Genomic DNA, 23,215 nt, shown 5'->3' with positions numbered 1-23,215 from the left:
GTCCCTCACCAAAGGCTCTTACGTAAATTACGCTGTGCATGGATAAAAGGGAAGGTCTTTCATGGACTGAGAACTGGCTAAAAGACGGGAACAAAGGGTAGGAATAATGGTAAATCTCAGAATGGAGAGTGGTAACTAGTGGTGTTCCCCAAGGGTCAGTCCTAGGACCAATCCTATTCAATTTATTCATAAATGATCTGGAGAAAGGGGTAAACAGTGAGTGGCAAACTTGTCAAAGGCTTTCTGGAAATCTAAGTACACTATGTCCACTGGATCCCCCTTGTCCACATGTTTGTTGACGCCTTCAAAGAACTCTAATAGATTAGTAAGACACGATTTCCCTTTACAGAAACCATGTTGACTATTGCTCAACAGTGAACATGCCCAGGTCTCCTTTTCCCCCAAGCTTTGTTCTCCCAGCACATACTGATGGGCTAGCTGAGCAGCAAAAGAGTAATGTTATCCAGAGCAGGAGATCAGAAGTTCTGAGTCTTAATTTTACAGAGTTCAACCCAAATTCAGTGCACCCTCTGCACTGGAAATCATGAAGAATTCTGTCCTGCTGTCTGCTTGAAGCACAAGGCTATTCAGGTTGTTCGTATACATTTCACTTCTTGTCAGGATTCATACAAGAGACACATGGGTTTCTGTAATCATTCTCTGACAGTGCTAAATGTTTCCCCGTGAATCTGGTTCCTGCTGTGTCTTCTGAATCTGGCAATCTTGATGTCATTCTGACTGGTGTCAACTTAGGCAGGTGTCAGGCAGTTCAAGACCAAATCAATCAAACGCTCTGCTTTCATTATTAATAATTACTCCCCACCAAGAAAATGTTAGCTTAGAGTAAAGGCTGCTGAAGTAATTTCAAATACTCCATATGCAAAATACGGAACTATAACAAATACCATCAAAAATTATAGCTATTAAAGATACTGGAAATGATCCATTCTGGTGATTTAAATAAATATTTTCTTACTCTGACAGTTCAGATCTTGATTAACAACTGTGTTAACAAGTTCCAGTAACAACTTTAATTTTGATTGCAAATGTACTTACAAACGCTCCAATGTATGCATCACTCGTGTGAGTCTCTCTTGGTCTGTGGATGGTAAGTGTAGCCTTAGCAGTGGATGTGTGGTAAGAGGAAGAGTTTGTAATTTTGCTTAGATCCACATCTCCTGGAAGTCTGAACTGTGAGATTAAGTCATTTATAAGTGGGAGGGATCCAAAACAGGGTCAAAACCAGCTTTACTGGTTTTTAAAAGTTTATTTTCTAAGTGATTCATGCCCCTAAACTACAGAACTGATTCGCTTCAAGCTTTCACAGAACATGTTCCCGGCCCCAAAAGTGAGCATTTCTTTTCATGTTCACTCATAGCAGATTAAAATCCCAATTCCACTGAACCATTGAACTCGGCCTTACATGATGGAGTGCCTGCAGCTGCCTCGGTAATGAGTAATGTTTTCTGTGGGCTCTTCCACCTTTGGACAGGACAGGAGCAGCCATATTTTTCACAGTTGAAGACCACGTTGGCCACTTGCCAGGACTCTAAGGACTGCACTTGTGTGAATTGGAGGATGTGGGGGCTGAGGCCCATGTTCAGACCATCTGTGTCGCAAGGAGTCAGAAAATGCAGGCTCTGCCCTGCTTCTCGGCCTGGGGGCAGACCTGTCGCTGGGGCACACTTGGTTAGAACCCTTGCACCCCATTTATGCAAAGAATAAAATGGGCAATTCCTGTCGTCTTTAAGCACTGACAGGCGGCTCAGCAAAAGCTGTAAACACGACCATTGAAAAGAGCTGGAAGTGCAGTAAAAGTGGCAGCTGACGAGTGCTTCTGGCTCCTTGAGACTAGGCTGCAGGCCCTGAAGGGGCAGGCAAAGAACACAGAGCATCTCTGAACTCTGCCTCAGTGGCAAGTGAGACACACGCCCGTCCTAGGAACATATGCTGCCTCTTCCTATAGGTCTCTCCCTTTCTGACTTGTTATTAACCTGCAGGTAACGCTTTGCTCACCTTGTCTGTTTGCTCCATTACAGAGCAGGACAAAGTGACGGAATCCAGCCAGTGAGATTTCCCAGCTGGTGAGGAATCCCAGAGCACCCCGTCACTCAGAACTCATACTCATTTTTAAGATAATACTAAGCAACAAAGAGTCCTGTGGCACCTTATAGACTAACAGATGTACTGGAGTATTCACCCACGACAGCTCATGCTCCAATCCGTCTGTTAGTCTATAAGGTGCCACAGGATTCTCTGCTGCTTTTACAGATCCAGACTGACACGGCTCCCCCTCTGATACAAGATAGTAGTACTATCTCTTGCCATTATTACTAAGATAATAATCCTGTCTCTTACAACAGCGTGGCAGTTCCCCAGGCCAGTGCCCCATTGTGCTGGACACAGATCGATAGAGACAGTCTGTCCCAAAGAGCCGACAAGCTACCTATAAATAATAAAAGGGGAGGCCCATTTACTTTGCCGTGCCCACACGTCTCTGGGTCTGGATGGCATTTGCCTTTGCTCCGGTGCCTCCCAGCACCCTGTGTGCGTTTGAGTTCCTCTGCGTAAGTGGACACCTCATCTGCTGTTACTTCAGCGCTAGATAACCTCAGACAGGTGAGTTTTCTTCTGATACCAAGACCTGAGCCTCATTTTCCCTTGTACCAGAATTACACACAAGCCCCCCCCAGGCTGGGTGAGCAGAGTGTCAGTAGGGTTCCAGGAAAGGCCAGGATGCCCAGTGGGAAGGTGTTGAAGCCAATGCCTGAGTCAGGCTGAGATTCTGAATAAAAGTGGGTGAGTTACTAAGTGAAATGTTGGGAATAGGCTGCATTAAAGGGGCCACACAGTGTTTAGCATGTCCCCAGGGGGAGGTCAGACCCACGTCAGAGTCTGCTCACTATGCTGTGCTAAGTGACTCTGTCTCTCCTGGAGTTCCGACCCGTGGGCAGAGTTCACCATTCGGTGCTCACCCCCCAGCCTGTGAGACCAGAAGAGCTGCATGCACTAGTGAAACACCTGCACTGCCCCAAGGGTAGGCAGTAGCTCAGTGTGCTTTCCATGAGGCCTCTCATAAGCGCCCAAGAGTTTGCATATTGTGCTGAGATGCAGCTGCCAAGGCAGAGGGTTAGTGATGATAGGGGGCCTTAATGTGCAGCAGGGGCGCTCAGACTCCTGCACTGAATAAGGTAGTGGCAGCTTGCCAGGAATCCTACAGCAACAGCTAATTTCTGTTGCATGGAGCAAGTTTCATTTGCCCTCATCTTTAGTAGAGAGGTGCAGCCCACAAGACGGTAGGTTCCAGTCATCTTGATCCAGGCAACCCACGAGAGATCATACTTGTAGAAATCTGCAGGTCACATTTTGGCCACCCCAGAGTACAAGAATGTCACATCTCCATGTTTCAGCTGCTGGTGGCTACACTGCAATGCGTGTTATGAAGGGAAAGCTGAGAGTGAAGTTCAGTACGTGCCCAGACTTTACCCAGCTGAAGGCCACAAAAACAACTTCTCACGAGCCAAAGCCTTTTGAATGGAGAAGGATGCCATGTATAACATTAATGTAGAGCTATAGCCCAGGGAGACTGCAGTCCAACTTGGCCCAAGCAACCATCCATTCAGATTAAAATGGAGCATCACACGCTGGCCCTTGTGTTCTCAGGGTGTTACAGGTCCATCTGGAAGATGACAGAGACTATAATCCATGAGTTAGAATGCCCCAGTGCACCCCTTAGCCACCCCTGAGGTACAGCAGACCCACCTCAGAAGTAGTTGTCTGGCTGAGAACCTTCTAACTGAGCATGGCTGTGATGGAATTGTGCTGTCCTCTGGCTTTCTTTTGCGGGGAATGTTCATTTTTGGTTTTCATCGTTAATAACAATTTTGTCTCAGCCTTGGAATTGCTGGGCTGCCCAGGAGAGCCCTGTGATAACTTGAGTGCAGTGCAGTGCATGCCACTTCAGCTAAAGCACAGGAGCATGGTTGATTAACTGTTCTTGCCTTTGAAAGTAACAAATGTTTCATTCCTGAAAGAATCTGATTCTGAGTCTTTTGAATCTAGCATTCCTCTTCTCTTTGTATTTTTCAGTTTGACTCGCACTCCGCAGATGTCAGAAGTCACTCGTCTTTTCCCCAGTTCTTCCACTTCCTCACTTCATTGCAGATCACAGCAAGGGTTAGCATTTCAATAGCCTGATGTCCGAGGCATTGCAGTCCTGGACAGGAAAGCAGGGGAACACTGTGCTACACAGAGAGCTGTCCTTGCTTTGAGGTCAGCTTTCCCTACAGTAACTAGCTTATAAGCAGTTCTTTGGAGTCCATATCACAAAAAACCACTACCATGGCACTGGATGGCAGCCTTGTTGGCCAGCTCCACATAGAGGCTAAGTATTGAATGGGCCATGGAGACTAAGCTCCCTTCTCATCCCTCCGGGTGGTCTTGGCAGCGTGGTGCAGGGAAGCCTGTATTGGCGTTGCTGATGCTCTCTCTCTTTTGTGGATGACAGAGACAGCTGTAAGAGCTGCTCTCGGGGACTGGGACTTGGGTGGTCGTTCCTTGCGGTCGGAGCAGTCATCGGTGTCCAGGAATAGGAGCCCACGGTCAGAGTCGGAGGTCAGAGGCCAGAGTCAAGGATCTTTGGAAGTTAGGAATGGGGGCCTAGGGTCAGAGCCGGCTTACTTGGAATGAGGCAAGACAGCAGCAAGGTTGGGGCCAAGCCAGGAGCAATGGCTGGAAATAAGCAGGCACAGGAGATATCACAGCCTTGAGCAGCTGCCAAACTGGTGCTGCTGCTGGGCTGAAGAGCTGGTCTGCTGACTCTACCCGCCAGTCAGGCAGCCCAGTATAGATTGCCCAGAGACTGGCTCTGCTGCAGGACCAGATTCCTGACAGCTGTCAAGCTGGCATCTTTAGCCTGCGTGAAATTCAGTCAGATGAAAAATGAATCATTTCAGTGGAATCCGGTGTGAGCCCAGGGCTTGAATGATTTCATGTAATAGTGAAGGAACAATGAAACTCCCCACTGCAGCCAGCATCATGTACCAAGGTGCGTTGTTAGTGAGACCATAGAGTAGATGCATGAGAGATACAGCCTCCTCGGTGTGATATTAGATTGCTACAGTCTGGCCTGTCTTATTGCTGCCAGCAAGCGGAACCTCTGGGAGGGAAATTGTTGTAGTGACCAGAAGTAATCCAGAGATTTTTCTCTTGGTCCTTAAGTTCAGAGCATTGGCGATAACAGTGCAGTGCTGAACCAGGGTCTTACTTTTAAGCTATTTACAATAAAATGTGTAGATGACAGCTTGTAATTAGTAGAATTAAAGTTTGGAAGGAGACAAATGTGTGAAGGCGAAGTGAAGTTTGGGCTCCTGGCTGTAAGAGCTGCTCGTTGCTAACGCAGTATGTGTTAGCTGTGTTTTGTGGGGAACCAAGGCACCAGGCACTGACGCTTTACAGCTCCACTAGAGAGCCTTGCTGTGGTTAGCAAATGTGTTCCCATTCCCACTGTAGACTACACAAAGTAAACCGGGGCGGTAAACATTATCTTGTGACGGACACAAGCCAATTAGGCAACTGCTAGCTGAGCACAACACATGTAAAAGTATAGTTGTAGTGCAAAGAAAGAGTGATTATGATGCTGTCATAATGGGCAGACATGTCTAATTATCTCCCAGGGGTGGCCATATCCAAACTTGCTCAGTTTACAAGTCAAAAGAGGTTTTTTCTCCCTGCCAGCCATGCAAATTCACCATGGGGACTGAGGCAAGCTGCATTCTGTCTGCCTCCTACAATCAGAACCTCACTGACAGTGCATGAGGCAGAACATAATCCGACTTGCTTCCTATAGTATGTAGAGCAGGGATGGGCAAACTTTTCGGCCCGAGGGCCACATTTGGGTGTGGAAATTGTATGCAGGGCCATGAATGTAGGGCTGGGGCAGGAGGTTGGGGTGCTGAATGCGGGAAGGGGCTCAGGGCAGGGTGTTGGGGGCTCAGGACAGGGGATTGGGGTGCGGCAGGGGGTTTGGGGAGTGAGCTCTGGCCCAGTGCTGCTTACCTGGAGCAGTTCCGGTGTGGCAGCAGCATGCAGTGGGGCTAAGGCAGGCTCCCTGCCTTCCCTCTGCCCTTCTCCCTCCCCCAGGGGCCACAAGGACGTGGTGCTGGCCGCTTCCAGGAGCGGCGCTGGGCCAGGGCAGGCCGGGAGCCCGCTTAGCTCAATAGCACCACGGGGCTGGCAATCCCGCGGGCCAGATCCAAAGCCCTCGGGGCCACAGTTTGCCCACCCCTGATGTAGAACCACCAGCATCAATGCGCGTACCTGCCCACAGAGACCAGATCTGTTGAATAAGAAGGTGCTGTTTTTACATAGCTACTTCTCAGACTATAAAACAGCCCACACAAAGAGAGACCACACAGCATGCACTAACCCACATCGCTTCCTCAGATGGAAAATCAGCGAGGGTCTCATGATAGCATGTGTTCTATCTGCCAGGCTGCCCCTGGGAGCCGAGGAGCTGGTGCTGGAGTGAAGTGTGGTGTACAGCAAAGGTTTGGTATTCTTATGAGGGAGTTGGCAGTCAGACCAGAAAGAAACGAGAGGCTCTCAGCAGTGGTTCCAGAGAAGATGCACTGTTTTCTGAAGTGTGTGTGAATGGAGAATGTGACTGGTGAAGCATATCCAGAGCTTTCATTCAAGAACCCTCTGATGGGTTCATTTAAGCGTATAAATCTGTATCCCTGAAATCATAGCTTTTAACTGCTTTCTCTGCACCGTGATTCATGTACCTGGGGACAGACAAACCTACTGTATATTAGTCTGGGTCATTCTCCAAAAATGCAGCTGTTATTTCATAGCTCTTACTACTGGGTCACATGGCCTCTAGCCTGAGCCTCCTGGGTGTTCTGCCTCATGTCAGAATTCCCTGTCTCCACTCAGCAGTCCTGCGCTTCCAGGCACTCAGCGCTCACAGTGATGACAGCTGCTGTGTCTCACAGCTACTTCTGGCTCTTCGGTTTCCAGGACGTGTGCACACTGCTCTTTCTGCCAGGTGTGTGGATCAGGAGCCCTCTTCGCCAGAGGATCCGACTTGAACAGGAACTAGTCTCCTTCCACAGTGCTGAAATGAGTCTTCTGACCTCTCTCCCATACTCAGAGGTCACCATGTCTCTCTTCCCCTTTGCCTCTTTTGAGTTCCCTCAGACCATCCCTCTCGAGTTGGCGAGATACAGAGACACTGAGGCAAGCCTTACTAGACTCTTAAAGCTCCATCCTTCTCAGGGGCACATGCGCTGCCCTCCCTCTGAACTTCCTTGGAGGCAAGCGTCGTCGTGCACTCCTCTTACTCCCACCCGGAGTACACTGAGGAAGTTAGAGTATGAGTGCATTGCTCATTACTCCTCCCTGCCACAGACCATTTGGTGACAGAGCTAGCTGGAGAGTGCAGTTCAGAGACCTCAGAGCCTGAGTTCAGGAAGAGGGGCTTACCTGTTAGCAGTGTGAGAACCAGGCTGTATCACCAAGGTTAGAAAACACAGAGACAGAATTCCTTTCTCTCCTCCAAGAGCTGCAGGGAGATTTTAAGAAGCTGCTCTGAAAGGGCTTGGAAGTGGTTTGAAACTCCTGAATATTCCAATCCTAGTTTTGCCACTGACTTGTTATTTGACCGTGGTTAACTCTTTGCTCTGTGTGTCTGCCCTCCAAGCCCCCTGGCAGTAAAGAGACTAGCTGTGTTCACATGTCATAGCTTCATTCCATCCTCACTTCTTGACCCTTGGCATCCCCAGTCCATGCTAGTCAAAGCTGTTTTCTAACGGGGGTTGCTGGAAATACCTCAGATCCTGCAGCACGTTCCTGGTACTATGTACTGAAGGCTTCAGCACTGGACTGGAAATCTGTGCAGAGTATGCTCTTTGGGGAACATACACAGCTAAGTGACTTATCTGTGCAGAGCCTGGGCCTTGGAAGAACTGCAGAATCTCTTTGTGACTCCTGGTTATATACCCAGGGAAACTAAGAGAGGAGTGTGTTCTTGGTATTTGTCTGTACCCTGCTTTTCCTGCATCCACTAGCAGTGTTTCCGCGGTCGGTGTGTATGGTTATTCTGACAGCGTAATCGTTTCTGCAGTTAGATTTTCTTAGCTGGGAGATGTGAATTTGTAGCATCTGTTACCAGCAGTGATGACAGACAGTCTTGGTTAGGTGGTTGGTGTCACCATTCTTTGCAGGCAGCTGATACCGTAACTGCAAGACTTTTGCGGCATTATTTTCCTTGAAGGAAGGTAATTGTGAAGATATTCGAAATGGCCAAGGAGGTTCTCTGTTCTGCAGGACACTCCCTGGCTACAGGAGTTGGAGAAACAAACACTAGCCAGGTGTAGGTTTCCAGAGAGAAGGGAGAAGTAGTTTTTCACTCTCTTTTCAGTGGCATTTATAGCATCATGCTGCCAACACAGGCAGTGTGGAGCAGATGACGGATGACTGCTCCTTCTGAGCTTGCTTTGCACTAACCCAGCACATACTTGTTCCTCTGCTGTCTTCCTCTTCATTTGCCGGGAGTGCAGCGTCTCCTCAGCTGAGCTCCAGACAAGCACTGGCTCTGTGTTGTCAGAACACGTGGGCTAAAGACACCTGAAAAGTTTGTTGACCCACCACACGTTTTCAGTCCTTGTCCGTCACCATCTCCGGGAGCCAGTGAGATTCCTCACAGGACGAAAGAGCCTGGCGGTGCTCATCGAACCTGGAACCATGTGTTCAAGCGTGCTTCCAGCATGCTAGAGCTGAGACTTCCACTGCAGACTTTCGGAGCGCTCTCCTGAACAGGCAGGCCTTGCTTTTCTTGGGTTCCAAGCAGCGTGCAGCTAAGAATCAACCCAAAATACAGCTCCTTGGTGCAAGGAGTAGTAATAGCGCCATGTCTCCCTCCCAGCATGGAGTGCCATCCACTTGGGACGGGAGCTCATGCTCTGGGTTTCCATGGCCTACAGATGAAGCCACGATGGGCCACATCTACCACTGCTGAACTCCACTAACCTCAGTGGGCTTATGCACAGCCCAGTGTTCCCAAGGCACAGATCCTGAGAAGAGCAGTCCTGGCATTCGTGAATATTTCTGAGAGAAAGTGATCCCAGCCTGCACCCAAGTGTTTGGGAAACGTGCAGATTTATGCCATCCGTTTGCTCCAGCTACTCTAGAACATCAGGAATATCAGTGGTATGAACATTTAAGGAACAGGAATAAGAAGCCACCCCAGGAGATGTTCAGGAATTGAAGCCAGCTCCCCCACTCCTTCGTTCCCACTTCAGCTTTGATTATTATCTTTTTGCTGTCCAGATAACCATCAGCGAAATCTACCAGACCCAGTCTGTGTCAGTTCAACTCTAGTCCTCCCAGGAATGACTTGGGCTCCCCTAAGGCAGGGCCTGGAGAGTCAGCCATGTTTGTCACTCAGTCCGCCTGACCTGGTTAACACTGAGCCATTATCCTGAGCTGTTGCTGTTAGATTATGATCGTGGTATGATTTCAGGGAACCTAGTGGTTTACACATTGTACATGTACATACATCCTCACATGCCCGTTAGCCATGCAGAGGTGCGCACAGGCTGGGACGTTTGCTTTCCCAGATGAGTGGGAACGACACCAGTTATCTTTAGTGTCATGGGGCAAATCAGTAGCTTTTGTTATGATGGCATGAGACTTTTCCAGTGCCCATTCCACGGACAGGGCTTTTATCGGACCAGTACAGGGCTCTTGGAACCACTTTTCCCCAGACTGATGTCAGCAGGGCTTTTACCCTCTCCTTGCCCCATAACAGCTATGGCAGGACTGACAACACTGAGGTACCTGGACCAAAGAATGAGTGCAAAGCATCTGGCTGTAGAGGTGCAGAGTATAATGAGACCCTGTCCTAAATGGTGTTAGGTGTCCTGGTGCATTCTGGGAATATTAACCATATGTGTTGTCATAAGACACCCACTGTTCTTCCTCATCCAAGTTGCTGGCTCTTACCGCTCTCGGCAGGAACAGGCCTGGTGAGAGCCTTGTTCTGGTGGTGTGTCAGCATACCTGAGCTCACTGGCAAGGACAGAACTGAAGGCTGGCACACGTGGGTAATTAGCCAGGAGTCCAAACTCTGCTTTCCTGCTCAGTTTTAATAGAGGTTTTGTTCCTGGGGTTGAGAGAGTCCCCTGAGTGAGCCCAGAGGAAGTCTGCTAACCTTGACCTGATCTGTGTTCTCCTTTCTGTGACGCAGGAACGAGCTAAATGACCATCTGGAGACCATTGATTCCAACCTGGATAACCTCCAAACCATGCTGACCACTCACGGCTTCAGTGTAGACACTAGTGCTCTGCTGGACGTGAGTATCTCAAACCCTCCCTCCCAGAGCAGGGACCGAGCTGTGGCCTGCGGTACCGTGTGCGTCAGGGCAGCATCCACTGAATTTCCACAGCGTGTCTGGGGTGTTTTCCTTCCCTGCACTAATAGTTCTTTCCTTTGGCAGCTGTTTAGCCCTTCAATGACGGTTACAGACATGAACCTTCCTGATCTGGACAGCAGCCTTGCGAGTGTGAGTAGCTGTGAAACATCCCTCCATGCACACACAGCTGCCAGAACAAAGTGCCTTGTGCTGCTCTGCAGCAGCCCCAGCACCTGGTGAAAGGAAGGCCCTGACAGGCTCTGAAGGGAGTCCAGGCCAGCCTCAGGCCACGGTGTGGGGGAGAGTCTCTCTCAGCCCTGGGAGGGCTTGCAGCGCCACCAGGCAGAAATCATTCCGTTAGCACCAAGGCTTCCTCCGACTGATTCGTTCAGGGAGCAGATATGCCTCATCACTCACACTGCGCTAAGTAGGTGCTGAGACTTCATCTCTCAGGCCGGCCCTGCTCCCTCAGCACTGAGCTGCATGAAGTCCATAGAACTGGTTTCCATAAACCCTCTCTTTTGCTTTGTAAACCTTCAGAAGAGGTTTCCTTTAAAGGCAGATTCCAGTGATTTCCACAGCATATTGTAGTATTTGTTATTGCGCGTACTTGCACAGCACCAGCAACGCCTCAGTGCTAGGAAGAGCTCAGTGCAGCTCGAAGGCATGTCTCTCTCCCCAACAGAAGCTGCTCCACTAAAAGATAGTTACCCTCCTCCTCCCCTCCCCCCGTCTCAGTGCTGAACAGCCAGTCCCAGCCCTGAGATGCTCACAGGCCCAATGCTGCTGTAGAGACACTCATCTGGATGTAATGGGCCAGTGTAGCCACTCCATAGTTCAGACTGATCCTAACTTACAACTATAAGATCCGTTTTTCACTTCCTTGTAACTTGTCCCAGAAATGACCGGGTCCCCTGAGCTCTCCTAGGCCAGGCAGGATTTGTCTGGGAGGTTTGGTAACCTTCAGAAAAGGAGGGTTGCAATTAAGGTATTTCACAAATATCCATCATTCCCTTTCTGAACATTTTCCTAGCTTCCTACCCCCAAAATGGCTTGGCCCCAAACACCGGGTGTCTGGCTGAGTCAGACGGGGGCCTCTGAGTGTTACTGGGGGAGAGCTGGGGGATCACAGAGACCTGTGTCATGTTTATAACATTGACTGTAAACTATTTAAACTGCCCTTCTGCTGAGTCCTGGCTCTGCGGCAAGGGCCGCTCTGCAGAGGAAGAGGTGGGGCCTGGATCGGGTGGAATGTGGCTAGGATTCTTGGGGGCAGGGCAGGGCAGGGCAGACAGGATGGTGAGGAACAGGGATATGGCTGTGGGGTTGGATCCCTGAACTGTTCATTTCTAGACTGTCTAGGGAAGCTGTTGAGTATTTGTAAGTGAGATTTGTTGATGGGCTTTTAACTGGGCTCCTCTAAAATTTACAGCTGAACTCTTCAGCTAACAAAGTGGTTTGGATTTATGTGCAGTATGTATGTCATAGTTCTCTCTTCTCTAATGCGGAGATGGACACTTGGTTTGCTCCTGTCCTCACTTTGCCTTTGCACTGCTCTAAATCTCTGTGCTGGGGACAGACTCGGCTGCACAGGTTCCCAAAGTGTTGTGGGGTTGAGTCCAGAGAGCTGCGTGAGTGCACATGGGGTCAGCTTCTTCTGACTGCGAGATAGAGTTAAAAGAAGCTAAATATACATTTAAACGTCCTCCTAAGGTGGCTTTTCCATGGAAGCAGTTGCTGCAGTGATGACAGGCACACGAACCCATGAGGCAGTCCCTGCATTAACCAGTTTTCCACACTATAGAAAGGTTGAAGAACCCCTGATCCAAACACAGCCTGTCTGGTGCTGGGATTAGCTGCGATGCCCCTCAGAGACTGTCAAGCCTTAGACTGACCCAGTTTTCTTTACAACCCTGGGGCAGTTACTTGAACGTTTGGGACCGTCGGGGGCGTTCTGCCATTTCCCGCGGCTCTCTCTCCTGTTCTTACAGCCCTACAAATCTACTGCTTCCCAGCCCAGCCTGGTTCTTACTGCAGGGCTGTGTCCAAAGGCCACGCTGACCATTCACCAGCAGCATGAGGTGTGCTCTTGCCTTTCATACTGACAACAATAAGACTTTGCATAAAACATGTTCTGTTGCAAGCATGTTCTGAGGGGTGCCCATGGAGACTACAGATCCCAGCATGCAATATGGCTTCCTGCTCAGATCAAGGTGAGCGCTGCAGGCAGCAATCTGCAGTGTCTCAGGCCACATCTGTATGAAAAGCAGAGCTGGTCCGTATAGTTCTCCAAGGCAGCCTTGGTCATCAGGAGACTGGAGCAGGCTGAACAGACTCCACCAGAGCCTGCAGTAGCTCACTGATGATATTCCCTAGCTCCCAGACTATTTTAGTCTCCCGCCTGCTGGCACTTCCACATTACAAACCACAGCTGTGTGTGCACTTTCCTAAGGTAGCCAAGGGAGAGGTCCCTTCCCTCTCCTGGCTCCCTGTGCAAAGGAGTTTGACTTGTGTGGTGCACTTAGCAGCCCAACTTGTCTCCCCACAGATCCAGGATCTCCTCTCATCCCAGGAACAGCAGAAACCTGCTGAGACAGAGGCCAGCACCGCAGACATGGGTAAGAAGGCCCCTGCCCCTGCATCCTCCCATTAGTGACCCGTGAGCAGAGGGGTCAAGGCCCAGTGTCAGGATCTCTCCAGGCAGCAGCAACTCTCAAAGAAACATTGATGATTAAGTCTAGGTGTGCATAGTGTCACTGTGCTGCTTGGGCCCCAGGCATCTAGGTGGGGGCTCTCCCTCGGTTCTCCATATTCTACAGGGGCCTGTGCCCCCAAGATGGTAACTTTTGGCTCTCTCCTCACCACCACTACCCCGGCTGGGCATGCAGCCTCTGGTGGTAACCTGTGCGTCCCCCTTCCCTTTCCCAAGCTGGGCCAGGGGATATCTCCCTGGAGGCGAGTGTCCTTGAGCTGGTAACCAGTGCGTTCTGAGCGGGCGTCAAAGTTTTCACCAACCAGTTCCCATCTCTCTCCCTGTTGTAAATCTTGATCCTCCTCCTTGTACAGCAGGTGACTCTTGTCTGTGACTGCAGGGCTACTTCCTTCTCAGCTTGCCATGTGCACCCTTTTCTTTCCCCGGAAGCTGCACCTCTCCTCTCCTGGCCTCCGATGGCACGAATGAGACAGGTCCCAGCTGGCTACCTGCTGACACGCCAGCCCCTCCGGGCAGAGTCCGTTTCAAAAGCAGGCCCCTCTATGTGCTGCTCACACTGCTGAAGGCGAGGCCCATGAGCCCCCTGGGCATGCCTTCTCCCCAGTCCAGAGACAGCATGCTCTAGGGTCTGAGCTGGGAACCAGACCCTCCTCCACGCTGACTCCTGCTCGGCCAGGAAGGTGCTGAGTGGCCATGTGCCCAGGTCCCAGCTGTAACCTGGGGGTGTCCCTGAGCTGCCTCTCAGGGGCTGGGAGATAAGCAGTTACTGTTGGTAAAGCCCATTCACGTTCTGCTCCCGGTGCTACTCAAATGTCTCCTCTCCCCCCAGCATGGCCCTGGGCCTGCGAGTCCCTCCTCCCCACTGAGATCCCCCTTCTAACGCGAACCGTCTCCTTGCAGGAAAGCAGCTGGTGCACTACACCGCTCAGCCCCTCTTTCTGGTGGACTCAAGTGCTGTTGACATGGGGAGCGGAGACCTGCCCATCTTCTTTGAGCTGGGGGAAGGGCCATATTTCACCGATGGCGAGGAGTACTCGGAAGACCCCACCATCTCTCTCCTGTCGGGGACTGAGCAGTCCAAACCCAAGGACCCTGCCATATCCTAAGGCTGAGTGCGAGAATACGCTCTAAAGGGAAATCCAGCCACCAGCCTCCTTGCTTTGCACAGACATTGAAAGCTCTAAACACCCTTCGGTCCATGTTTGCTTCCCCCGGCACAGTGAGGATTTCATTTGTGTGTGTGCTTAATGAGGTGTTTTGAAATCTGCTTTAGATTCTAGCCACCCGGTATAGTGCTCCTCCAGGTTGGCAGTCTTGGGGGGCTGAGCAGTGCTGACCCCTGTGCTGTGGTTGTCATCCGACCGGCCAGAGAGGCTAGACAGGCACTGGGGCTTGGAAGTGCAGGCGGGAGATCTGGGTGCTCACAGGATAGCTAGTCACTAAGTAAGATTGTGTTTCGTTCTGCACTCCAGGCGAGGAGGGTGGCCATGCCCTACACAAGGTCCCAACAGCTGGCAAAGGTCAGCAGGTGCTTTGCCCTTGCCATGGAGACGGGGCGTGGCGGCAGGGCCGCACGATGCTCCTGGGCATGTAGAAGGGGTTGTGGGTTTGCGGCGGGGAATACCCCTCCCCCCAGTGAGGTGGACGTGTTTTTTAAAGCTGGCGCTGATGGGCTGGGTCCCTTGGTGGTCTCTGCCATGCAGTTCGCTCCCTGTTGCTCTGTGTGTGTGTGGCAGGACCCCTCGGCTCCCCCAGCCCAGCCACGGAGAAGCCAAACTTCCTCTTTTCTTTTCTCTTGCTCCGTGTGTGTTTCTTTTCTTTGTGTTGTTTTTTGGTTTGATTTGGTTGTTTTTGCTTAGCAGTAAAAATTTGTACATTTACACTTCAGATTGTTAATAGTAAAAACTGTATTTTGGATTTTTACATGAGAGAAGAAGCGCCCACTTCTATCTATCTATCTATCTCTGTATATATAAATATCTATATATATACATACAAATATCTATAAAACAAATGGCCTCTCATCTGGCGGCTCCTCTGTGGTCGAAAGCTTTATTTTTGTCCTCTGTGTTGGGGGAGTGAAGCTGGCGGAGAAGATCCTAGGCACTAGCCATGGTCCTGAGAGCTGCTTGGCTTCCCCTGTAACTGCCTTTGCAGCTCTGGACGCTGATGCGTGGGCCTGGCTCCAGGTGCTGGGTGCTCTGCCTTTGGAGCAGCAGCTTGAGCTGTTACCACCCTGTCCATAAGAGCTGACATTCCTGCTTCCAGCTTCAGCAAAAGAAAACAGCAGATGCCGAAGTCAAGTTTCTCTTGCACATCTCAGCAGAGCAGGGAATGGCTCCAGGTTTGGGTGATAGACGATCTGGGGATTATTTTTGGGGGTGGAGGTCTTTAAATTCTGTGTTGTGCTTTCCCTGCTGAGATCCCACCCCAGGTTTAAGGGCTGAATTTTCAAGGATGTTTCTGTTTTTGACCCCATTGGGGGTGAGCGTGCAGCTCAGCCCATGTCGATGTGCCAGACGTGTGTTGGACACTTGCACGCCTCTGAGGAGTGCTTTTTTAATAAGAACAATAAAAGAAAAATTGCATTGTTAAGTTTAGCGTGTTCAAAACTTCCCTCCCTCTTTGTCCTCTGTGGGTAGTTAATGTCGTGGTTAATTGTATGTGGTGCTTGTATCTCTGTTGGTTGTACAGAAAATGTGGTGACTGCTTGAACTCATGGGACTTCTGCAGGCAGCAGCTCGTAGACAGGTTTTTCCTGGCTGACATCAGAGCAAGGGCTGCATGCACTAAGTGAACAAGCGTTGCAAGAAACCAGGGCTTCAGACCCCTGGAGTTTGTGACAGGCACAGGGCCTGGGGGCAGCCTGCCGATGGTGTTCTTCAGGCCTTGGTGATAATGGTTGGTTACGACATCTAAGAGCTGGTGTGTGTCCGCTCCGGAGCTGGTACCATGTACAATCATTGCTTCCCACAGGACTGGTCTGCACGGTCTTCGCCAGTCCTGGGGTCTCATCCCAAAATGCAGTGCTTCACCTCTGGGAATTGCCCGGTGCCCAGTAACACAACTGAGTACTATGGGGTAGGGGCTGTAAAATCCCAGGATGAACTGAGATTAGAAGTGCAGTGTACAGATGTACCTCCCCAAACACACACACACACACACTTACACAATCATTCCGTCCGGAAAGCCTTGCGTAACTTGAATGTTGTGTAAATCGGAAACATAGACCCATACGTTATGCAAAAATTTCCGCAACTCAAAAATCCTATTTCTAGTTTTTCCGTAACTGCAAATTTGCGTAAGTCGGGTCTTGTGTAGCCCGGGGAACGTATCTCTGGGTGGGGGACACAGGGATGAGTGAGGTGCAGCCATTGCATACAGGCAAGGTCCCTGCAGCGCTCTCCTGGGTTAGCAGAGATGCAGGCCAAAGAGTGGAGCTTATTGCCCACTTTCCACATCCCCTGCGACCTCCCTGGGGGCCACGCACTGGGTGTGGTGTTCGGCGCAGTGGGCCTGATCCAGTTCCCATTGGAGCTGCCAGTAAAAAGAGCAGAGTGATGTGTATCAGAGCCCTGCATCCTGAGGAGCGTCATGTTCTCTGTGGGTACGTCTGCAGTGCAAGTAGACACTCGTGGCTGGCCTGTGCCAGCTGACCCAGCCTAAGGGCCTGTATAACTGCCGTGTAGACATTTGGGCTGGAGCCAGGGCTGTAGGACCCTGCGAGGTGGGAAGGTCCCAGAGCTCTGGCGGCAGCCCAGGCCTGAAAGTCCACACCACAATTAAACAGCCCCTTGGCCCGAGCCCCGCGAGCCCAAGGCAGCTGACACGGGCCAGCCACAGGGTCTCACTGCAGGGCAGACAGACCCTTTGTGCCTCGAGCTCCTCAAGCGCAGAGCTGCTTCTGTTACCTGGCTACCTGCATATTCCTTCAGCTTCCTTCTCCAGCAGACCGCTCGTGTGCATTCCCGTGACTGGTTTGTCATGACGCTGGCTCTCCTGGGACTGACTGCCTTCCCTTTTGCACTGTTACCACCTTGCTCCTTCATTTGGGTTCGAGCTGTATTGCACGTGCATAGCATGTGCTCTCCACCCCCAGGGTCCCTAGCTGGACATCGCTATTGCCCCTTTCATTCAGCGGATGAGTGGGTACGCTTTCCATTCCCAGACTCGTCTGATCTAGGCCTTGCGTCTCCGCCACAGTCACCTCTTCCCTTCTCCAAGAACACCAGGCTCCATTTCCCTTGTGCCCCATGTCATTATGCCAGGTGTTTGCTCCCCCCGCCCCCCTTGGCAGGAAGTCATTCTGACGCTGTTTCTACTTCCTGGATTTTCTTCTCCCAAGTTTCGGAACCCATCTCCAATGTGAGAACCCCTACATCCGTGACAAGGGTTTCTGGCCGTCCTTAGCATGTCTGTCCCCCTCCCGGCCATGCTGGCTGTGATGTGAAAAGGGAGCTCTGTGTGTCGGAAGCAGAAAGAATTGTCCGGATGAACTGGAATTACCATAATGAGTCTGGCAAAAGAAGACTGCTGGTGTTGTAGGGAGCGTCACGTGGCCCCTCCGCAGTCCAGCTTTGTGTGGGTGTGAGTGAGAACACATGAATTCAGTGCCCTGTGCTATAAATACTACACACGGGACTGCAGAGGACCCCGCCCTGCCAAGCTGCGTCTGTGCTGAGGGGTGTGACGAAGGATTGGCCATCCTCACTGGGAAAGAGCAGTCCCTTTTGGATTGGTCTCTGTTACTCGGTGTGTCTCTGCTCCCCACTCTCCTCCAGCACCGGTGGCCTGGCCTCTTGTGACTGAAGAGTTTGTAAGCTGTGATGGGAAGACGGCAACTTCAGCTCTGCATGACAAAATCGAAATCGTTAAGAATGATGCAGAAAAGAAAGAAGTTCAACAAGCAGTTCTGTTCTACGTTTGGAGAGAAGCAGGATGTTGTATTCAGGTCACACGAGGATGATGAAGTGTTTTCCAATCAATTAGTGACTTAGGAGGGTGATAAGTGACATGTGCTAGCAATGAACATTGTTTAGTCAGCAGGATAACTTGCACCCAAGAATTGTGAAGGAGCTGACTAAGGAGATCTCTGGCCAGCTAATGTTCATGTTGGGAGTAGCAGGAAAATTGCAGGAGACAGGAAGAGTACTAATGTGCCAGTATTCAAAAAGGACAACAGGATGACCTGGGTAATGAGAGGCCAGTTAACCTGACATCAGTCCTGGGCAGAATAATGGAACAGCTGATACAGGATTTAATAAAGAACGAAAGGCTAGAAATATAATTAATGCCAGTCAGCAAGGTTTTATGGAAAACAGATCTTGTCAAACAAACTCAGCTGGTTAGGCCTCAACTGGAGAATTGTGTCCAGTTCTGGGCACCGCACTTCAAGAAAGATGTGAAGAAATTGGAGAGGGTCCAGAGAAGAGCAACAAGAATGATTAAAGGTCTTGAGAACATGAGCTATGAAGGAAGGCTGCAAGAATTGGGTTTATTTAGTTTGGAAAAGAGAAGACTGAGAGGGGACATGATAGCAGTTTTCAGGTATCTAAAAGGGTGTCATCAGGAGGATGGAGAAAACTTGTTCACCTTAGCCTCTAATGATAGAATAAGAAGCAATGGGCTTAAACTGCAGCAAGGGAGATTTAGGTTGGACATTAGGAAAAAGTTCCTAACTGTCAGGGTAGTTAAACACTGGAATAAATTGCCTAGGGAGGTTGTGGAATCTCCATCTCTGGAGATATTTAAGAGATAAATGTCTATCAGGGATGGTCTAGACAGTATTTGGTCCTGCCATAAGGGCAGGGGTCTGGACTCGATGACCTCTTGAGGTCTCTTCCAGTCCTAGAGTCTATGAATCAATAAACCTGCTTCCATTGTTTGATGTGATTGCAAGATTGGTTGATAAAGGTAACTGTCTAGGTGTAATAGATTTAAGAGTTTTGTAAGGCCTTTGACTTGGTATCACATGACATTCTGCTTAAAAAATAAGCATGAAACAGCACCAATAAAGGCCACACTAAATGGATTAAGAGCTGGCTAGCTGACAGGTCTCAAGAAGTAATTGTCAATGGGGAATCAGCAAATGGAGCTGTTTCTACTGGATTCCACAAGGGCTAGTTCTAGGCCTGAGGCGGTTCAACACTGTCGTCAGTGATCTGGAATTAAAACTAAAGTCACTGCTTATAAAATCTATGGATGATAAAGCTTGGCGGAGCGATAAATAAGGATGAAGACAGGGCAGTCATACAGCGTGATCTGGATTGCTTGGCAGGCTGGGCACATTCAAACCAATGTGTTTATTGTCAAACGCAAAGTTATACATCTAGGATCATGGGATGCAGCCCTGACCTACAGACTGGGAGGGGGGCTGTATTCTGGGAGCAATGACTCTGCATGGGATCTAGGGATCACAGTGCAGAAAACTCAACATGAGCCCCCAGTGCAACGCTGGGTCAAAAAAGGGCTCAAAAAAAGAACTAGATCAGTTCACGGAGGACAGGTCCCTCAATGGCTATTAGCCAGGATGGGCAGGGATGGTGTCCTTAGGCTCTGTTTGCCAGAAGCTGGGAATGCGTGATAGGGGTTGGATCACTTAAATTACCTGTTCTGTTCAATCCCTCTGGGGCCACCTGGCATTGGCCACTGTCGGCAGACAGGATACTGGGCTGGATGGACCTTTGCTCTGTCCCAGTCTGGCTGTTCTTTTGTGATCCTTGGATGCATGAACAGGGAATTCGTGAGCAGCGGGGGTGTGATTTTGTGTAGGGTATTGGTGAGACTAATACTGAAATCCTGCATCGGGTTCTGGGGTCTGTTTTATAAAGAATGTTGGAAAATAGGAGAAGGGATAAACGAGCCACAAGAATGAGTTGAGGGCTAGAGAAAATGCCTGATGGTGAGAGACTTAGCACTGGATCTGTTTAGCTTCTCCACGAGAAGGTAGAGCCGTGACTGCGTTCCAGAGTCTGGATCTCTTCAGGGGCTGACGGGCTCTTTTCTCTGACGAAGAGAGGCCTAATGAATAACTGCAACCCTAGCAGAGAAACCCGGGCAGAATCAGACGGGAAATGAGGCAGGCATGTCTGTGCCGTGCTGTTCACAGGGTCTTAGAGACAAGGCGGGTGAGCTCATCTCTTTTATTGGACCCACTTTTGTTTTTGTGAGAGTAGCTTCAGAGCGAGCGCTGTGCAGCATCTCCCTGACAGACGTGCGTCCAGTAAAGGGCTGACCTCACCCACACATCTCTGCTACACTTCTGACAGGAGGGAGATGAATCGCTGCAGCAGACTCCCAAGAGAAGTGGTGGATTTGCCATCTCTTGATGTCTTCCCACCCGGCCTGGCTCTCTGTCCGGACAGTGCTGGAGCCAGACACGAGTTCCTGGGTCATACGGGGGTAACGGTGGAACTCCTCAGCCTGAGATCGGACTAGATCAGCGGTTCTCAAAGTGTGGGGCGGGACCCCCCTTCAATGGGGTCGCCAGGGCCAGCGTTAGACTTGCTGGGCCCTGTGGCTGAAGCCAAAGCCTGAGGATTAGGGCCTGGGGTGGCAGGGCTCTGCCCCTCCCCCCCCACACCTCTCACACGGAGCAGCGGTTCTTGGGCTCTCCCCCCCCCCCCCTCCACAAACCCCTAACTGGGGCAGCATGCTAGGGCTGAGCCCTCACCCACAAGAACACAACACTCCAACATGGGACAGACGTGCGTGCTGAGCCCCCCCACACACACACACACCTCACACGGGCAGCAGTGCTCGGGCTGAGCACCTCACCCCACAACACCACTAGCCACACCTCACACGGGACAGGCGGTGCTGGGCTGAGCCCCCCACAACACATCCTCACCGGCAGCAGGCTGGGCTGAGCCCCCCCACCACACACACCACTTCACACGGGACAAGCGGTGCTTGGGCTTGAGCCCCCCCCACACACACACACACCTCACACGGGCAGCAGTGCTCGGCTGAGCCCTCCACCCAAACACACACACCATCACACGGACAATTCGCGGTGCTGGGCTGACCCCCCCCACACAACTGCTCTAGTAAAAGGGCTGACACCACCACAGACACGTCTCTGCGTAACAACTGCTGACCAAACATGGAGAGATAATCGATGAATCAGCTGCAGCAACTCCAAGAAGTGGTGGATTTGCCATCTCTTGATGTCTCCCACCCGGCCCTGGCTCTCTGTCCCGGACAGTGCTGAGCAAGACACGATTCCGGTCATACGGGGGTAACTGGTGGAACTCCTCAGCCTGAGATCGGACGAGATCAGCGGTTCTCAAAGTGGGGTGGCGGGACCCCTTCAATGGGTCGCCAGGCGAGCGTTAGACTTGCTGGGCCCTGTGGCTGAAGCCAAGCCTAGAGGATTAGGGCCTGGGGTGCAAGGGCGCTGGCCCCTCCCCCACGCCTCATCTACACGGAGCACGCGGTTCTTGGGCTCTCCCCCCCCCCCCTCCGCTCCCCACACTACACACCGCCACGGGAAATCGGGCGTGGCTCGCCCCCACCCCCCCCCCACACACACACAGTCCCACACCGGCAGTGGGTTCGGTGCTGACCCCCACGCCACCCACAGCACACACCTCCACAGGCAGCAGTGCTCAGGGCTAACCCTCACTACAACACACGCACATCAGCCCACACGAGCTAGCGTGCGTGACTGAGCCCCCACACACACACACACCTCACATCGGCAGCATGCTCGGCTGAGCCACCCACCCCACCCAACACACACACACCTCACACGGGGACAGGCGTGCTTGGCGCTGAGCCCCCCCGCACAACACACCGTCACCAGAGGGGGCAGTCAGTGCTGGGCTGAGACCTCCCCCCCACACAACCACACCACTCACACGCAGAGCGGTGTGTGGCAACACCTCCCACCACACACACACACACCTCACACGGCAGCATGCTCGGAGCTGAGCCCTCACCACAAACACACACAGCTCTCACATGGGACCAGCGGTGCTGGCGAGCCCCCCCCACAAACACACACACACCTCCAACGGCAGCAGGTGCTGGGAGCTGAGCCACCCACATCCACCACTCACCGACACAACACCTCACAGACTAGCGTGCTGGGCGGCCCAAACTACCGGCCAGCTCGGCTACGCCGCACACACACACACACCACTCACACGACAGACGGTGCTGGCTCTGGCCCCCCCACACACACCACACACCTCACACGGGCAGCGACTCGGCTGAGCCCTCACCACACACACACACCATCAACCACACACGACTCTCTCGCTGAACTGGGCGAACGTCGCCTCCCACACACACACACACACACACTCACACGGATCAGGCGGCTGGCGAGACCCCACACACACACACGCTCACACGGGCAGTGTTGCCGGCTGGCCCCCCACACCCAAACACCAGGGCACGGTTCTGGCTCTGCCCCCCAACACCACACAACACCTCAACACGGCAAGACGGAGCTCGGGCTGTGCCCCAGTACAATACACCACACAACACACACACACACACCTCTCACACGGGCAACGGTTCTTGGCGTCTGGTCCCCACACACACACACACCTCACACGGGACAGCGGTGCTTGGGCTGAGCCCCCCACACACACACACACACCTCACACGGGGCAGCGGTGCTCTGGCTCTGCCCCCCCCCCACACACACACACACCTCCACGGGGCAACGGTTCTTGGGCTCTGCCCCCCCCCACACACACACACACACACCTCACACGGGGCAGCGGAGCTCGGGCTGTGCCCCAGACACACACACACACACACACACACCTCTCACACGGGGCAACGGTTCTTGGGCTCTGTCCCACACACACACACACACACACACCTCACACGGGCAGTGGTGCTCGGGCTGAGCCACACACACACACACCTCACACGGGCAGTGGTGCTCGGGCTGAGCCCCCCCACACACACACACACACCTCACACGGGGCAGTGGTGCTCGGGCTCTGGCCCCCTCCAGCCTGGGGTCACATAGGATGGGGTCATGGTGCTATGAAGTTTGAGACCTGCTGCACTAGGTGATCAGATGGTCCCTTTTGGCCTTAAACTCCACATTTCCCAGGCCTTGTGT

At 51.7% G+C, this 23,215-nt stretch overlaps 1 protein-coding gene across 3 annotated transcripts in view; it reads left to right on the top strand.

Annotated features, from left to right (window-relative positions):
* HSF1 (heat shock transcription factor 1) overlaps positions 1-15,723 on the top strand; it is an 82,636-nt gene extending 66,913 nt beyond the window's left edge. For 2 of the 3 annotated variants that reach the window (XM_075063325.1, XM_075063326.1), the window contains 5 exons: positions 4,090-4,176; positions 10,250-10,355; positions 10,500-10,565; positions 12,964-13,033; positions 14,029-15,723. In XM_075063325.1, the coding sequence (XP_074919426.1) occupies positions 4,090-4,176; positions 10,250-10,355; positions 10,500-10,565; positions 12,964-13,033; positions 14,029-14,234 (535 nt within the window). In that variant the 3' untranslated portion in view covers positions 14,235-15,723. The remainder of the gene's footprint in view (positions 1-4,089; positions 4,177-10,249; positions 10,356-10,499; positions 10,566-12,963; positions 13,034-14,028) is intronic. The other variant, XM_075063327.1, reaches the window with a different exon arrangement.
* The last annotated feature ends 7,492 nt before the right edge of the window (positions 15,724-23,215 follow it).

Source organism: Chelonoidis abingdonii, chromosome 2 (assembly GCF_003597395.2).
Source record: "Chelonoidis abingdonii isolate Lonesome George chromosome 2, CheloAbing_2.0, whole genome shotgun sequence".
Lineage (NCBI taxonomy): Eukaryota > Metazoa > Chordata > Testudines > Testudinidae > Chelonoidis > Chelonoidis abingdonii.
This window is presented reverse-complemented; position numbering and strand designations above follow the sequence as displayed.